This window comes from Amphiura filiformis, chromosome 14 (genome assembly GCF_039555335.1).
Source record: "Amphiura filiformis chromosome 14, Afil_fr2py, whole genome shotgun sequence".
Classification (NCBI taxonomy): domain Eukaryota; kingdom Metazoa; phylum Echinodermata; class Ophiuroidea; order Amphilepidida; family Amphiuridae; genus Amphiura; species Amphiura filiformis.
In genome coordinates, this window is record NC_092641.1 from 30,548,100 (window position 1) to 30,560,398 (window position 12,299).

The 12,299-nt window shown below is 38.7% G+C and overlaps 1 protein-coding gene across 1 annotated transcript; it reads left to right on the forward strand.

The window, feature by feature from the left end:
- The first annotated feature begins 7,571 nt into the window (after window positions 1-7,571).
- LOC140169947 (uncharacterized) lies at window positions 7,572-11,171 on the forward strand. Its single transcript, XM_072193257.1, has 2 exons — window positions 7,572-7,862; window positions 8,624-11,171. Exons 1-2 carry the CDS (start codon window positions 7,671-7,673, stop codon window positions 10,535-10,537), a joined length of 2,106 nt encoding a protein of 701 aa, XP_072049358.1. The 5' UTR covers window positions 7,572-7,670; the 3' UTR covers window positions 10,538-11,171.
- Window positions 11,172-12,299: the final 1,128 nt, after the last annotated feature.

Sequence of the window (12,299 nt, forward strand, 5' to 3'; positions counted from 1 at the left end):
TTAAAGATTCTGTAAATCTGTTTTAACAGATTTTCTGTTTTAAATTTAAAAATTCTTTAGACATATTGTATGGGTCGTTATGTGATGTGATCAAGCTAAATGAGGCCTTTGTCGCTAATAGTGATTTTGAGTTGTAGCCAAATAAGCAATTTAGCATTCAATTTCCTTTGTACCAGTAGTTTATTGTTCAATTGTGAGTTTTCATAAAATTAAACTTACAAAACTGGATTGATATGCCTGACAAAGGCTCATTTTTGCTTGATCACATCACATGATGATAAACACATTACTACTTTCATTAAGTAGATTTTAAAATATTTTTTAATGAACATTACATTCCCTCAAGTGGACGCAGTGGTAGTGTAGTTCATCACATTGGGGGACAATGACCATGATTGGAGGGGCACCGGGTCGGCAATTTTCCTATGGGATTTAAAAAAATTTCAGATCGATTGGGGGGAGGCCCGTGCCTAACTACCTTGGCGTGAGATTTACTACCTTGGCGTGAGATTTTACTACCTTGGCGTGAGATTTTACTACCTTAGCGTGAGAAAGTACCAGAATGCATCGAAGTCTCGCGCTGAACGTGCGAGAGTTGATATCCCTGTGTACTGGTATTGACCAAATGAAATTTTAGCATTTTTATTAAGTAGTCAACAGGCTTTATATCAATGCATCATCAATAGTCAACTGAAGTCCGATAAATTTGAGTGAGGTGTCAAGGTTGGATTCCTATGCTCATGCCAGGGATGCCAAAAATGACTCTTATATGTCTCTGTGACATAGATCACAAAAAGATACCAATTTCCTACCCTTTCTTAGACTTTCATAGAATTATTGATATCTTCCTGCATGGGACCGGACTCACTGGAGACATGCACTGGAAGACTCTATTTAGATACTGTTATAGATACTCTTCAAATATACATTGTACAACAAGTGTGGGTGACTGGGTGTGTCCTTGTGTAAGGTATTCAACTATTCATGACTAAAGAGACTGCATTGAGGAATTAAAGCAGCTTACGGAATAAATCTGTAACTATAATCCTAACTAAGATTTTTGTGCTAGGCTAATATATACACAGTATAACCCCACATTGGATAGTTCGAGGAGTCCTGTTTTTGTTTTGTTTTTCTACTAGTCCCATGGTACCTTTGGGCTAGTCCATTTAAAATCCATACACCCCATGGAAGACACAACCTTAATCTCCCACATACGGGGTGTAGATTTCAAATGAAGTGACCCATTTAGGGACCTGCCAATTCAGGTAACCCCATTTGAAATTCACACTGCCTGTGTGAAAGATAATGGTCATGTCTTCCATTGATAGGGGGTGTATGGATTTCAACTGGAAGGTACATGTTTGTAGAATTAAACAAGTACAATATTTTTTATTTTTATGAAGGATACTAATCATCAAGTTGGATTTAAAAAAATGGGTTATTCCAGTTGAAATCCATACATCTACTGAAAGACATGACCTTAATCTTGTGTGAATTTCAAATGTGGTTACATGTACCTCAAAGGGTAACTCTGTTTGGATTATACACCCCTTGTGTGGGAGATTAAGGTTGTGTCTTCCATAGGGTGTTTGGATTTCAACTGGCATAGCCCAATAGCATTAATAATCATAATAGAATGTACAATAATGTATATTATGCTTGTTTTGTAACTATATATCATGCATTTCATGTGAATAAATAGGTGGAAAACATGAGAATTTTTTGTTTGTTTGAGAAAATCTTGTTTACAGTCTGCGATTGATAGTTATAGTGGCGTTAGGGTTAACACCACTGCCATGCAAAGCCCAGTATGGGATGGTTGTCATGTTAAACTGTTCAAAATAGCACCAAAAAATAATCTTGGAAGTTTTGATAATTTTTTTGCAGGGAAGATTTTTTAGGGAAAGGTTAAGTTTGTGAAATACCCCCCCCCCCCCCCATACCTGCAAAAAAAACAATGCATGGGCCTGAGGCCTATATATTTTAACATGATTTTTCATTAGAACAAAATAAACATGTTATTGCAATTTACAACATGGGTCAAACACAGCAAACTTAAACTCCATCACACAACAGGGGGGGTTGGCTATTTAATAAATACATTAAGAACAACCTTAAAGTTGCACTTTCTGTTATTATTCCTTTTTGGACATGTTCTAGCAAACCTATATAAAACTGACACTCGAAAGGCCATATCTCTGGAATGGAACATCGGATTAAAGCAATAATGTGTGATTTGCATAAAGAATAGATTCTTATTTAAATGTTTGTTTTCACTGATCACATTGTCCCCTTTTAATTTCGAGGCAAACAAATGAGGTATAACAAAGAAAATTGTGATTCATTCCAACGCCTACAATGCGTGTACTAGTACTACACTCGCCGATCGTATTACATGTAACTGCACGGAGCATTGCGCTGGACGTCATACAAGCTGACATCCACGGTACATGTTAGCAAGTACTCGATCGTTGAACTCTGAATAAAACCAGGTCGACCCGGTTTTAATACAAAAAGTTAAATTTTACTGTTATCAAAGCACTTCAGGCTTAGTCTTTTACCTGGTATTTTAGTATACCACTGAGCATCATAATTATGCAAAAAGTAGACATTCGAGTAAAATTGAGGGTGTCGCTCTGAAGGAAATCACACATTATGGCTTTAAGATTATTTAAACCCCAAAAGTCGCAGCCAAGAAAGTTAGGTCTGAATCAATTTAAAAGTACTTCGATTTTTGGTGGACATGCCTACTCATAGGCCTACATATTTAGCCATTTTAGCCTAAAAAGTGCCAATTATTTTCCAAGTGCCAAGTTTTGCAGCATATTTCACCACTTCAATGTGGCAACATTAGGTGTGGATTACTATACTTGTTTTCCACCCCACCCCCCCGGTCAAAAGACTCCACTTCAGGTTGTTATTGACCCCCCCCCCTAGTTCACCACGTAAACTTATGGCTCAAAATTCGGACCGCTCGCCAGATAGTACCAGTTTGTGAATGAGTACATCGTATAAGTTCCTTGTACTCCCCCCCCCCCCCTTACTGAATACTCTGTTATCACGCCCCAGTTCGAGCCACAGCCTTAGGTGGAATTGGCGGAAATAACGCATATTTGCCGCATTTTGTACAACCGCGCAATGCAGGGATTGGAATTAGCGGAGCAGAATTTTACAGAATATATCGATATCAAAAATCGATTTTGTTCAATTGCAGCAAACCGAACAGAATAAGCAGCACAGCAGAGCAGAATGATGTACTGTGTCTGTGTGTATGGGTAAGCTTAAAATTTGCACATATTTATTTGTGAGACGAAGTTGTTACCTGTGTGAAATTCCATTTGTAGAACAAGTAGGAATCGCAAAGTATTGATAATTATTTTTTTTTTTTTAATGTGAGTCCGTTCATTGGCATTGCTTGGGCGACGAAAAAAGAAAACCAACCAAGTCATGTAATGTTCTACATTTATGTCAATGTAGACTAGTAGTACAGGCTACAGCTCATGAGCTATAGTTAGTTCATGTAAGTTCATAGCTAAAATAATAGTTTCTCGATCACGAGAGTTCAATAGGCACGTAATGACAATAATCACAATTGCGTCGGCGTACAATGCCTACCACACACGCTCTACATTTCCTGTCATGCCTGAGCGGCTGAGGCTGTGCGTGCACAATCGATTGTGCTATTGTGTCATTCCACTAAACTTGCGACATTACGCAGTACATTATTATCTTCTCATAATCAAGAAACTATTATTTTAGCTATACTGTCTGAGCTGAGAGCCCGGGGTGGGGCTATCACCACAAATGACCATACGGGTATGCTCCCCCAGAAAGACCCCCCTTTTGGATTTCGCAGCTCCGAAAGACCCCCTTAACCAAAATAGAGCTCCGAAAGACCCTTGATTTTGCTAATTTCAGCACTGAAAGGTTTCTTCAGGCGATTTTCAACCAGAAAGCCAAGAAAGACCCTTGATTTGGACTGGTCGCAGCTCCAAAAGTCCCCATTTTACTTGTTCACAGCTCCAAAAGACCCCCTTTTTCGGTACCCCGTCAGCTCCCAAAGACCCACCACCTCAAAATTGCGGGGGAGCATACACACCAAAATTTTTCGATGTCATAATTTTAAAATAATGATTTCAAAATGTGTTGAATTTGTATCCATTTTGAAATCATAATAGTCTTAAATAGAGTATGACATGAAACAAATTATAACTGGCAAAAAATGCTAGGGCCTATTTTTCTTTCGTTCTTTTTTTTAAAATGTCAACCATTAATGATCCTAGCATTTAGCTCTAGGTCCAAAGACACTCCAAAAGCAAAAATAGGTCCAGGGTAGGGTGCATCTATAGCCCCCCCCCCCCCATTTTAAAAATGTTAACTCTGATTTTTGTCCATAGCATTAATGTGTTCCACTATCAAAATAAATACCTCGCACAAAATGTCATCGAAATCGGACTTTGTCCTATGGGGCCACCGGCCATCAGAACATTTATGATAAGCTAAACCACAATTTCATAAGGCAGCTATTTTGATTCATATACTTTGTGTGGTTTATTATAGCTGCCATTTTCTCAATACTGTTAAGGGCTGGGGTATGAACGTTTGGACAGTATTTATTGTGGGACATTAGAGCACATCAGACATATCGAATTGAATTCTGAATACTGAAGAATGTCATTCTGATATCAAATAATTTTGATTTTTGAAATTCGCAATTTAATACACATTTTATGGCAAATCATTAAAAATTGATTTTCGATGTCATAATTGAACTTTTGACCTTTCATATTGAAGATATGGATTTTTTTCCCAAAAGACCTAATTTTTTTTGGTGTTTTGGGAAAAAAAATCCATATCTTCAATACGAAAGGTCAAAATTTTCAATTGATCGTCGGCTTTTCATCCCACCTACATACACTTTAACTAAGTATAAATCATCAGATTTATAAAGTTTACTTCAAGTACTGTTAAATATCAAAAATTTGAAAAATATCAAATTTTTATAATTTGTCATAAAATATGTATTATATTGTGATTTTCAAAAATGAAAATTATTTGATATCAGAAAGACATGCTTCGTATTCAGAATGCAATTCGATAGGTCTGAGGTGCTCTCATGTCCCACAAAAAATACTGTCGAAACGCGATAAACGCTCATTTTAGATCCCTTAAGTGCATCAATTTAAAGATATTTTAGACCATTTCCAAAGCATTTAAATATTTTTTATACATGGTAGCTATGTTTGCAGTCTTGATTGCTGTATCAAGTAATAGCTGCCTAATGTAAAAGAGTTTTACAATCCTAAAATGCTATTTGCAGCACTCGCTATTAGGCTAATGAAAGTCAATTCCCAGTTTCCCGTTACATTATTTTTCATGACTGTGTAGGTGACCATTTCATTATTCATTATTTTATACCATTTCATTATTGAATCTGTTACAGGTGTAAACCAATAACTACCCATGTATACATGTAATAAATCACAGTTTGTAGTTTACAGATGTAGTTTACAACCACATGAAGGTGATTGTACAACTATTATAAAAAGTTTCACAATATTTTTTACGAGATGAGATCAGAGCAGATCAAAAAGTGTGGGACAGAGAATTGAGTAGGTATTCATTAATAATTCATTATTAACCATATACCATGCTCCTACTGCAAAGAAAATTCCTGAAAATCAACAGAAAGAGATTTATGAATTATTTAAAACCACAATTATTTATTTGTACATGTTAAAGTTTGTTAGAAATCAACATTTTATTCAAAATAATGAAATATTTGGCCAGCAAATTGTTTTGAGCGGAGTAGGGTAACGGGAAACTGGGAGTCGACTTTCATTAGCCTTACATTCATTAAGAAGTTCAGTGCTTCTTTAGGAGTCTGGTTTTAATCATCAGTGTTAGATTTGCGCTTTCGGAGATTTGGTTCATTCTAGCGGTTCAACAACTTGTAGTGTATTTTGGAGTGCTTTTCCGTTCTTGCTGCATCCAAGAAGTCCGCGCTAAGCTTTACACCACGTTCTGCACAGTCGTTGATAACACTGATGGCTCCAATGTTGGCAAAGGATTCTCGATATGCTGGAGAATTCGACCATGTATCAACATCTTTAGTGAGAAAGTCAGTGTTTATTTGCAGGATGTAGATAGTGAACCATGAGTCCTCATTGACCAAGTCTCCAAGAGATGTTGCAGCGGTGCTGCATGTGATGTTGGTTGGAAGCTCAAGCTTTCCAAAGGCTAATCCAATCCGCTTCTTAGGTGCTAAGATGTTTACTGCAGGTTTAACTGCAAGGAGTTTATCAGCGAGTGCACATCGCTCATCTGTGGGCACTATATCACTAAACAGTAACAGTGCAACGGGCACTATCTCTCTTGTCAAGTATAGGTGCCGCTTCAAAGCTTTAATTGTACTTGAAGAAATGGCTGGATTCACAGCCTCATACATGAGCAACTTGTGAAACAAGATTAAGATCATAGCATGGAGCATCAGCAGCTGAAGTGTAGGTCAAACCACCACGAACTGTAGATCAGAGTGGCGAAGATAACAAATTCTCTCACTTTCGACACGGTGACTTGATACCTAGGTCTTGGTACCTAGTGGCACCTGTGAAATCTGGGCTTCATGCATACAGATCATTATTGAGTAAAGTAGCTTTGCCATCCACCTGGCTTTGTGGAGAGCTCCAGGTGGCTTGAATTTAGCTGACATTACAGCATCAGCGCTTTCTAAGAAGAGGATGCACAAACTCCAAGATATCATCTCGCTTCAGGTCCTTCTGTGTTTTCAGGATTTGCAGTACTTCACTTCTCCACTCTTCTATACATGTAGCTGCATGCTTAACCCTGGCTCACAGAGATTGGCAACATTCAATTGCGCAAGCGGCTGATTACCTCCATGTGGGAGCAGGTCAAAGTTCTTGCGAAATCTTGTGAATATTAAAGTAAGGTGACTTCCGGCGATCTTGATACCTCAGTTTGCAGATCATTGAAAACTTGTGTGAGAATTACTTCACCAATGTGGTGTCTGAATGTCATAATACATGTATTCGTTTATTGTTGACCTTTGACCTTATTTGGTTGACCTTTGACCTTTATTGACATTGAACTCTGTTGACATTTGACCCTCATCTGAATATCCAACAAACAAATCCCACAGTAGAGTATTACAGTTAAGTTTCATATGGCCCTCTTTCCATTTATACATTACATGCATTATATAGGATATTAGACTATTAGTGTGTTTTTAGAGTGCAAAGTTCACTTTACTACACGTTTCAATGGACAAGCCCATGTTCGGACTTCAAGCCTGCGGTGGCCCCATAAGACAAACTCCGAATTCAATAAAATTTGGTAGGGATTAGTTTACTCGGGGGGAGGGTATTGGTCCCTCCATTTTTTCTTTGCAGGGACTTTTTACCACAAAGTCCATTTGTAATATATTTATATACAGTCTGTTTAAAAATGATCTACAGACTTGTACAAATTGAGTCTTTTCCCAAGACATGAATAAACCCAGGACATAAACTAACTTATTCATCTTTTCTGTCAAATTTGGTTTCTATAGTATTGCAGATATCAACGTGATTTACATGCATACGTTTTGCAGACAAATACATCATTAAACAGAAGAAAACCAAACCTGTGATCAAAACTCAAGGGTCAAGATGGATGTTGAAACATTGCTGCAACTCCAGTCTGAGGCTAACCAGGTTAACACACTAGAAACACTTCCACCACCACTGCCAACACCATCTCTACCACCACCACCTGCAGCACAGATGGTTACCATGGCAACACAAACTCTCACATGGAATGAATTGACTCTACAAATGATATCTGATGTAGTCTCCCATCAGGTAAATAGTTTGATCAGCTCATAATGGGCTAGCCATGTCACATCGCTTATTAAAAGCAATATATTTTATTTCCAGAATTGTTTTGTGATAAGCATCACAAAAAGCATCACAAATTATTAATTCAAGTCCAGACTAGTCGTCTATCACTCTTAATGTGGGTCTACTTTTCGACGTAGAGGTAAAAGCCTAACAAATCCCGCCGATTACAAGCTGATCAAACTAGTGTTAACTTATTGTTGTTTGTTATTGCTATGCATACCACAGAATTAGATAAGGAGAACCGGGACTCCCTTTACCACCACATACAATCGCGCCGTCAGCTATGGGGAGAATATTGGGGGTATTTGGGTCCTTGCCGACGGTGCCCAGAGACGAACGAAAACAATTCTGCGTCTCATCATTAGCGTCTTGGTATCGCGTGCAGGTGGCATCTCTGTGCGTTTCTCAAATGCGCCCATCATCCATTGCCTCGCGCGCATTCCGAGGGAAACCGAATACCCCCAATTTTTGCTCCATGCCTGTATCAAGATGGCGGTCGAGTCCCGGTTCTCTGTCTCTAATTCTGTGATGCATACACATTCATTTCACAGTCTGCAAGTGCAAGTAAAATAGCAGCAAAGGCTGTTGATTTCCGTTTAATTGTCTAAGCGTTTAAACGTAAAATAAATGTTAAATTGTTACCATAATGAAGGGCAAAATTTTGCAACTTGTGTAGATAAGTACAGTATACAAAAATTTGTCTTTTTATTTTTTAACCACAGGTGATTCATATGCACAGGCAAGAAGTGCCATCAAATACACTGAATACCACACCTTGCAGACATCATAAAGGCATGACATGGAAGGACATCGCTAACATGGTGTCACATAGTCATGACACGCTGTGCACAGAGACTGGAATCAAACTAGCTGAGAATATGATACAGGTGACGGTGGATTGGCCACCATCTTTTGATGAAGACTATGTGAAAACTTCCATTGAGATACATTTCGCAGAACAGATTGACCCTGGTGATGTTGGTGGCGCAATTGATCAAATAGTGGCGAGTGGGCTTACTGGATTAGAGGGCAACACTGTTGATGATCATGATGCTGTTAACGATCTTGGGGAATGGAGAAACTTGACCTCTAAACAGACTCATCAGAGCCCATCAAAACAGTCTAAAAACTGTAGCAAAGCATCCCCAAAAGATCATGTGATCACCCCTAAAAGTTCAGATATAATCAATACAGATGATGAACCTCACGATTCATCGATGATGAAAACGCCCAATGTTCATCATGAAAATGCAGTCTCAAAGTTCGATAAAGAAGTGGAGAAATTTGATAAAGTAGTTGATGCGGAAATGCCAGAAACGTGTCAGAATGTTACTGAAGCTGTTCAGAATTTTTCGAATAATAATGACCAGTCGGAACTTATTATAAAAGAAGAATCTTCTTCTGTTGTAAAAATATTAAGTGAAAATGATCCAGGAACACAAAATTTAAGAAGCAAAAGGAGTATGAGTCATAAATGCGAAGATTGCGGTCAACTTTGTAGAACATTAGAGCTGTTGAAACGCCACATGCAAACTCACTCCGGTAAATCGCAGAAAAAACAGTCTGGATTCGAGTGTGGCGTGTGCAACAAAGTCTTCAAGTCACGTTGGAAATTGCGCAAGCATGAGCCTGTGCATGCTCCTGGACATGACGTCCATCCCTGCCAGCACTGCGATAAAATTTGCAAGACATCCCAAAGTTTGCAACGACATCGACGTGTCCACGACGAACCACCTTTGTATTCCTGTAACGATTGTGGAATATCTTTCCGAGCACAGGTTCAGTTAAAGCAACACCTGACAAAAGTGCACAACATGATTGGCAAGCATGAATGCAACATCTGCGGCGCTGTTTACAAGAACGAGACAACGTTGAAGGACCATCTCGTGGAACATTCAGGTAAAGAATTCCTCTGCGATATATGCGGGAAGAAATTCCGCCGTCCGGAACTGTTGCGCTGTCACCGCTTCCGTCACAGTATGCAAAATAAACCAAAGTCTTTCAATTGCTCCATGTGTCCTAAAGCTTATGCCACTGATACTCAGCTTCAAATTCATATCAGACTGACTCATATGAAAGAAAGAGAAAACATCTGTAAAATGTGTGGTAAGAAATTTTTCTACCGCTACCAGTTGGTGGCGCACGAAAAAGCGCACAACGGTATCATGCAGCACACCTGTAAATATTGCAATAAAGGATTTTTGAAGAAAGCGTCGTTAGTAGCTCATGAAATGGTGCATACGGGTAATAAACCTTACAAATGTAGACATTGCCTTAAAGGTTTCGCGACGAAAGGGCACCAACAGCGTCACGAAAGACTCCATACAGATTCCTCCAAACCAGAACGTGCCTTTCAGTGTAACATATGCAACGCCAAATTTAGGTATAAGGGACAGTACAAGGATCACGAAAAACGACACGCAGGGGTTAAGGATCATAATTGTACTTTTTGCAGCAAATGTTTTGTGTCTCGCAGCGACTTGATGAGGCATCTCAGGACTCACACGGCAGGGAAACCACATAAGTGCCAACACTGTGATCAGACCTTTTCTAAGAGAAAGGAGTTGTTGACACATGAGGTGTCTCACGGTGAAACTAAAAAATCAGAAACTGGTAACGAGATAAGTCAGGGTTAGATTAGATTAGGGATCCAGGTGTGTTACAAATTGTTCTCTTGAAGGTGTTTGACAGTTAGCTTTGATTAGTAAACGTTAGCTTTGACTATTTTTGACCTGCTACCACTAAATCAGCGTAAAGTTGCAAGGTGTTAGTCACTCAAAACGCCCTGGCTACTGCGTTGGTGTTCACTCACCTGTTAAAGCCACTAAGTATGTCTGTATGTCCTTTGTGAATGGGGGCATAATGGGCCATTCACGAAGGATAATACTACTGGCTTGTACAGGTGGCGGCAAACAAAGAACATCAACTTAGTCAGACCAAATATATCGAAACTACCAACTCAACAAAATGAGTATAAAGTCGCGATGACTTTACGCTGATTTCGTAAGGCTAGACAGGAAATCTGGAAGTGACCTTTGGCACAGCCAGTGGTCTTCCTGTACATTTGAAAGCAAAGACGGTAAGCGAGACCCGATTGTGTAACAAAATTTATCTTTTTGTTCCCACTTTGTGACTTACTATTTGAAAGTGTTTCAGTCAAAAAAAAATCCGCAAATAAAATTATTACCGTACTGACTCGAGTATAGTCCCACCCCGTTTTGGGGTGAACATTTTTCAAAATTGGGGGGTGGGACTATACTCGAATTTCAATTTTTTTTTAATTTCTGAAATTTTTCGAAAATTTGGGGTGGGACTTTACTCGAAGGGGGGACTATACTCGCGTCAGTACGGTATATCAAAAATTCAAAAACTCCAGTGTGTAATAATTTTGCTAACGGTTACTGACTTTGATATTTGTCTAAAAAGTTTTCTATACAGTGGCCAATCCTCTTAGTATGGCGAGCCCATGGGTCATGTGCATAATTTATTTATAAATAAAGAAGAGCACCATGTAATACATGATATTGATGCATGATATCGATGTCCATCAACTACAGGAAGATGCCAATTAGAGGTACAGCCTTTTGAGGAGAGTGAGAGCAATCCCCGGGAGCAATCACTCTCTACATGTACTGTTCTCCTTAAATCTGATATAGGAGAGTGATTTTAGCTCTCCTTAGCTACTGACCATTCTCTCCTTACATTATATTGTAAACGCTCTAAACAGCTCTCCTTGAAGGCTCCAGAAGAGCTATTTAATGCTCTCCTGCAAATTCCATAAGACAGTCCCTGCCATTATAGAACAGAATGGCCTTTAACACTGGACAACAAGTGAACATTTGTTATCTGTTACTGAAGAAAATCCATGTATTCTTAGCTAAATCAGGGAAGCTGATTTCAAATATTAGGTGGAAAGAAATCAAGGTGAGAATACAAGAAGTGCAAATTCTGACTTCAGATTTGGAATCAACATGCTCGATTTAGTCTAGAACACATACTTTTACCCCAGTAGCAAATGTAATCATTATCTATATTTTTTTAAACGCAATACCTTGCATACAAAGAATGTATCAGTGGCATCATTTACCTCAAGGCACAAGACACTGACTGGAATTGCATGTTACTCAACAGGACATCAGAATTAAAGGCCCATTCAGTGATCCCAGTGCAAGTGTAAAAAAATTAAAATTGCTTAAAAGAGAAGGATAAGTCGTTCAAATTCTCATTTGGTATTTTGAAATGAAAACTTGGCAAAAAACAAAGAAAACAACACTAAGTTGAAGCCCCATTCAAATACCAGGGAGTTTCTTTTGGAACTTGCAGGAGAGCATTAAATAGCTCTTCTGGAGCCTTCAAGGAGAGCCGATTATACCATTTACAATAGAATGTAAGGAGAGA

Coding starts and splice junctions, on each gene's coding strand:
- LOC140169947 (XM_072193257.1), top strand. CDS start 7,671: ATGGATGTTGAAACATTGCTGCAACTCCAGTCTGAGGCTAACCAGGTT. Junction 7,863..8,623: donor CTGATGTAGTCTCCCATCAG/GTAAATAGTTTG, acceptor TTTTAACCACAG/GTGATTCATATGCACAGGCA.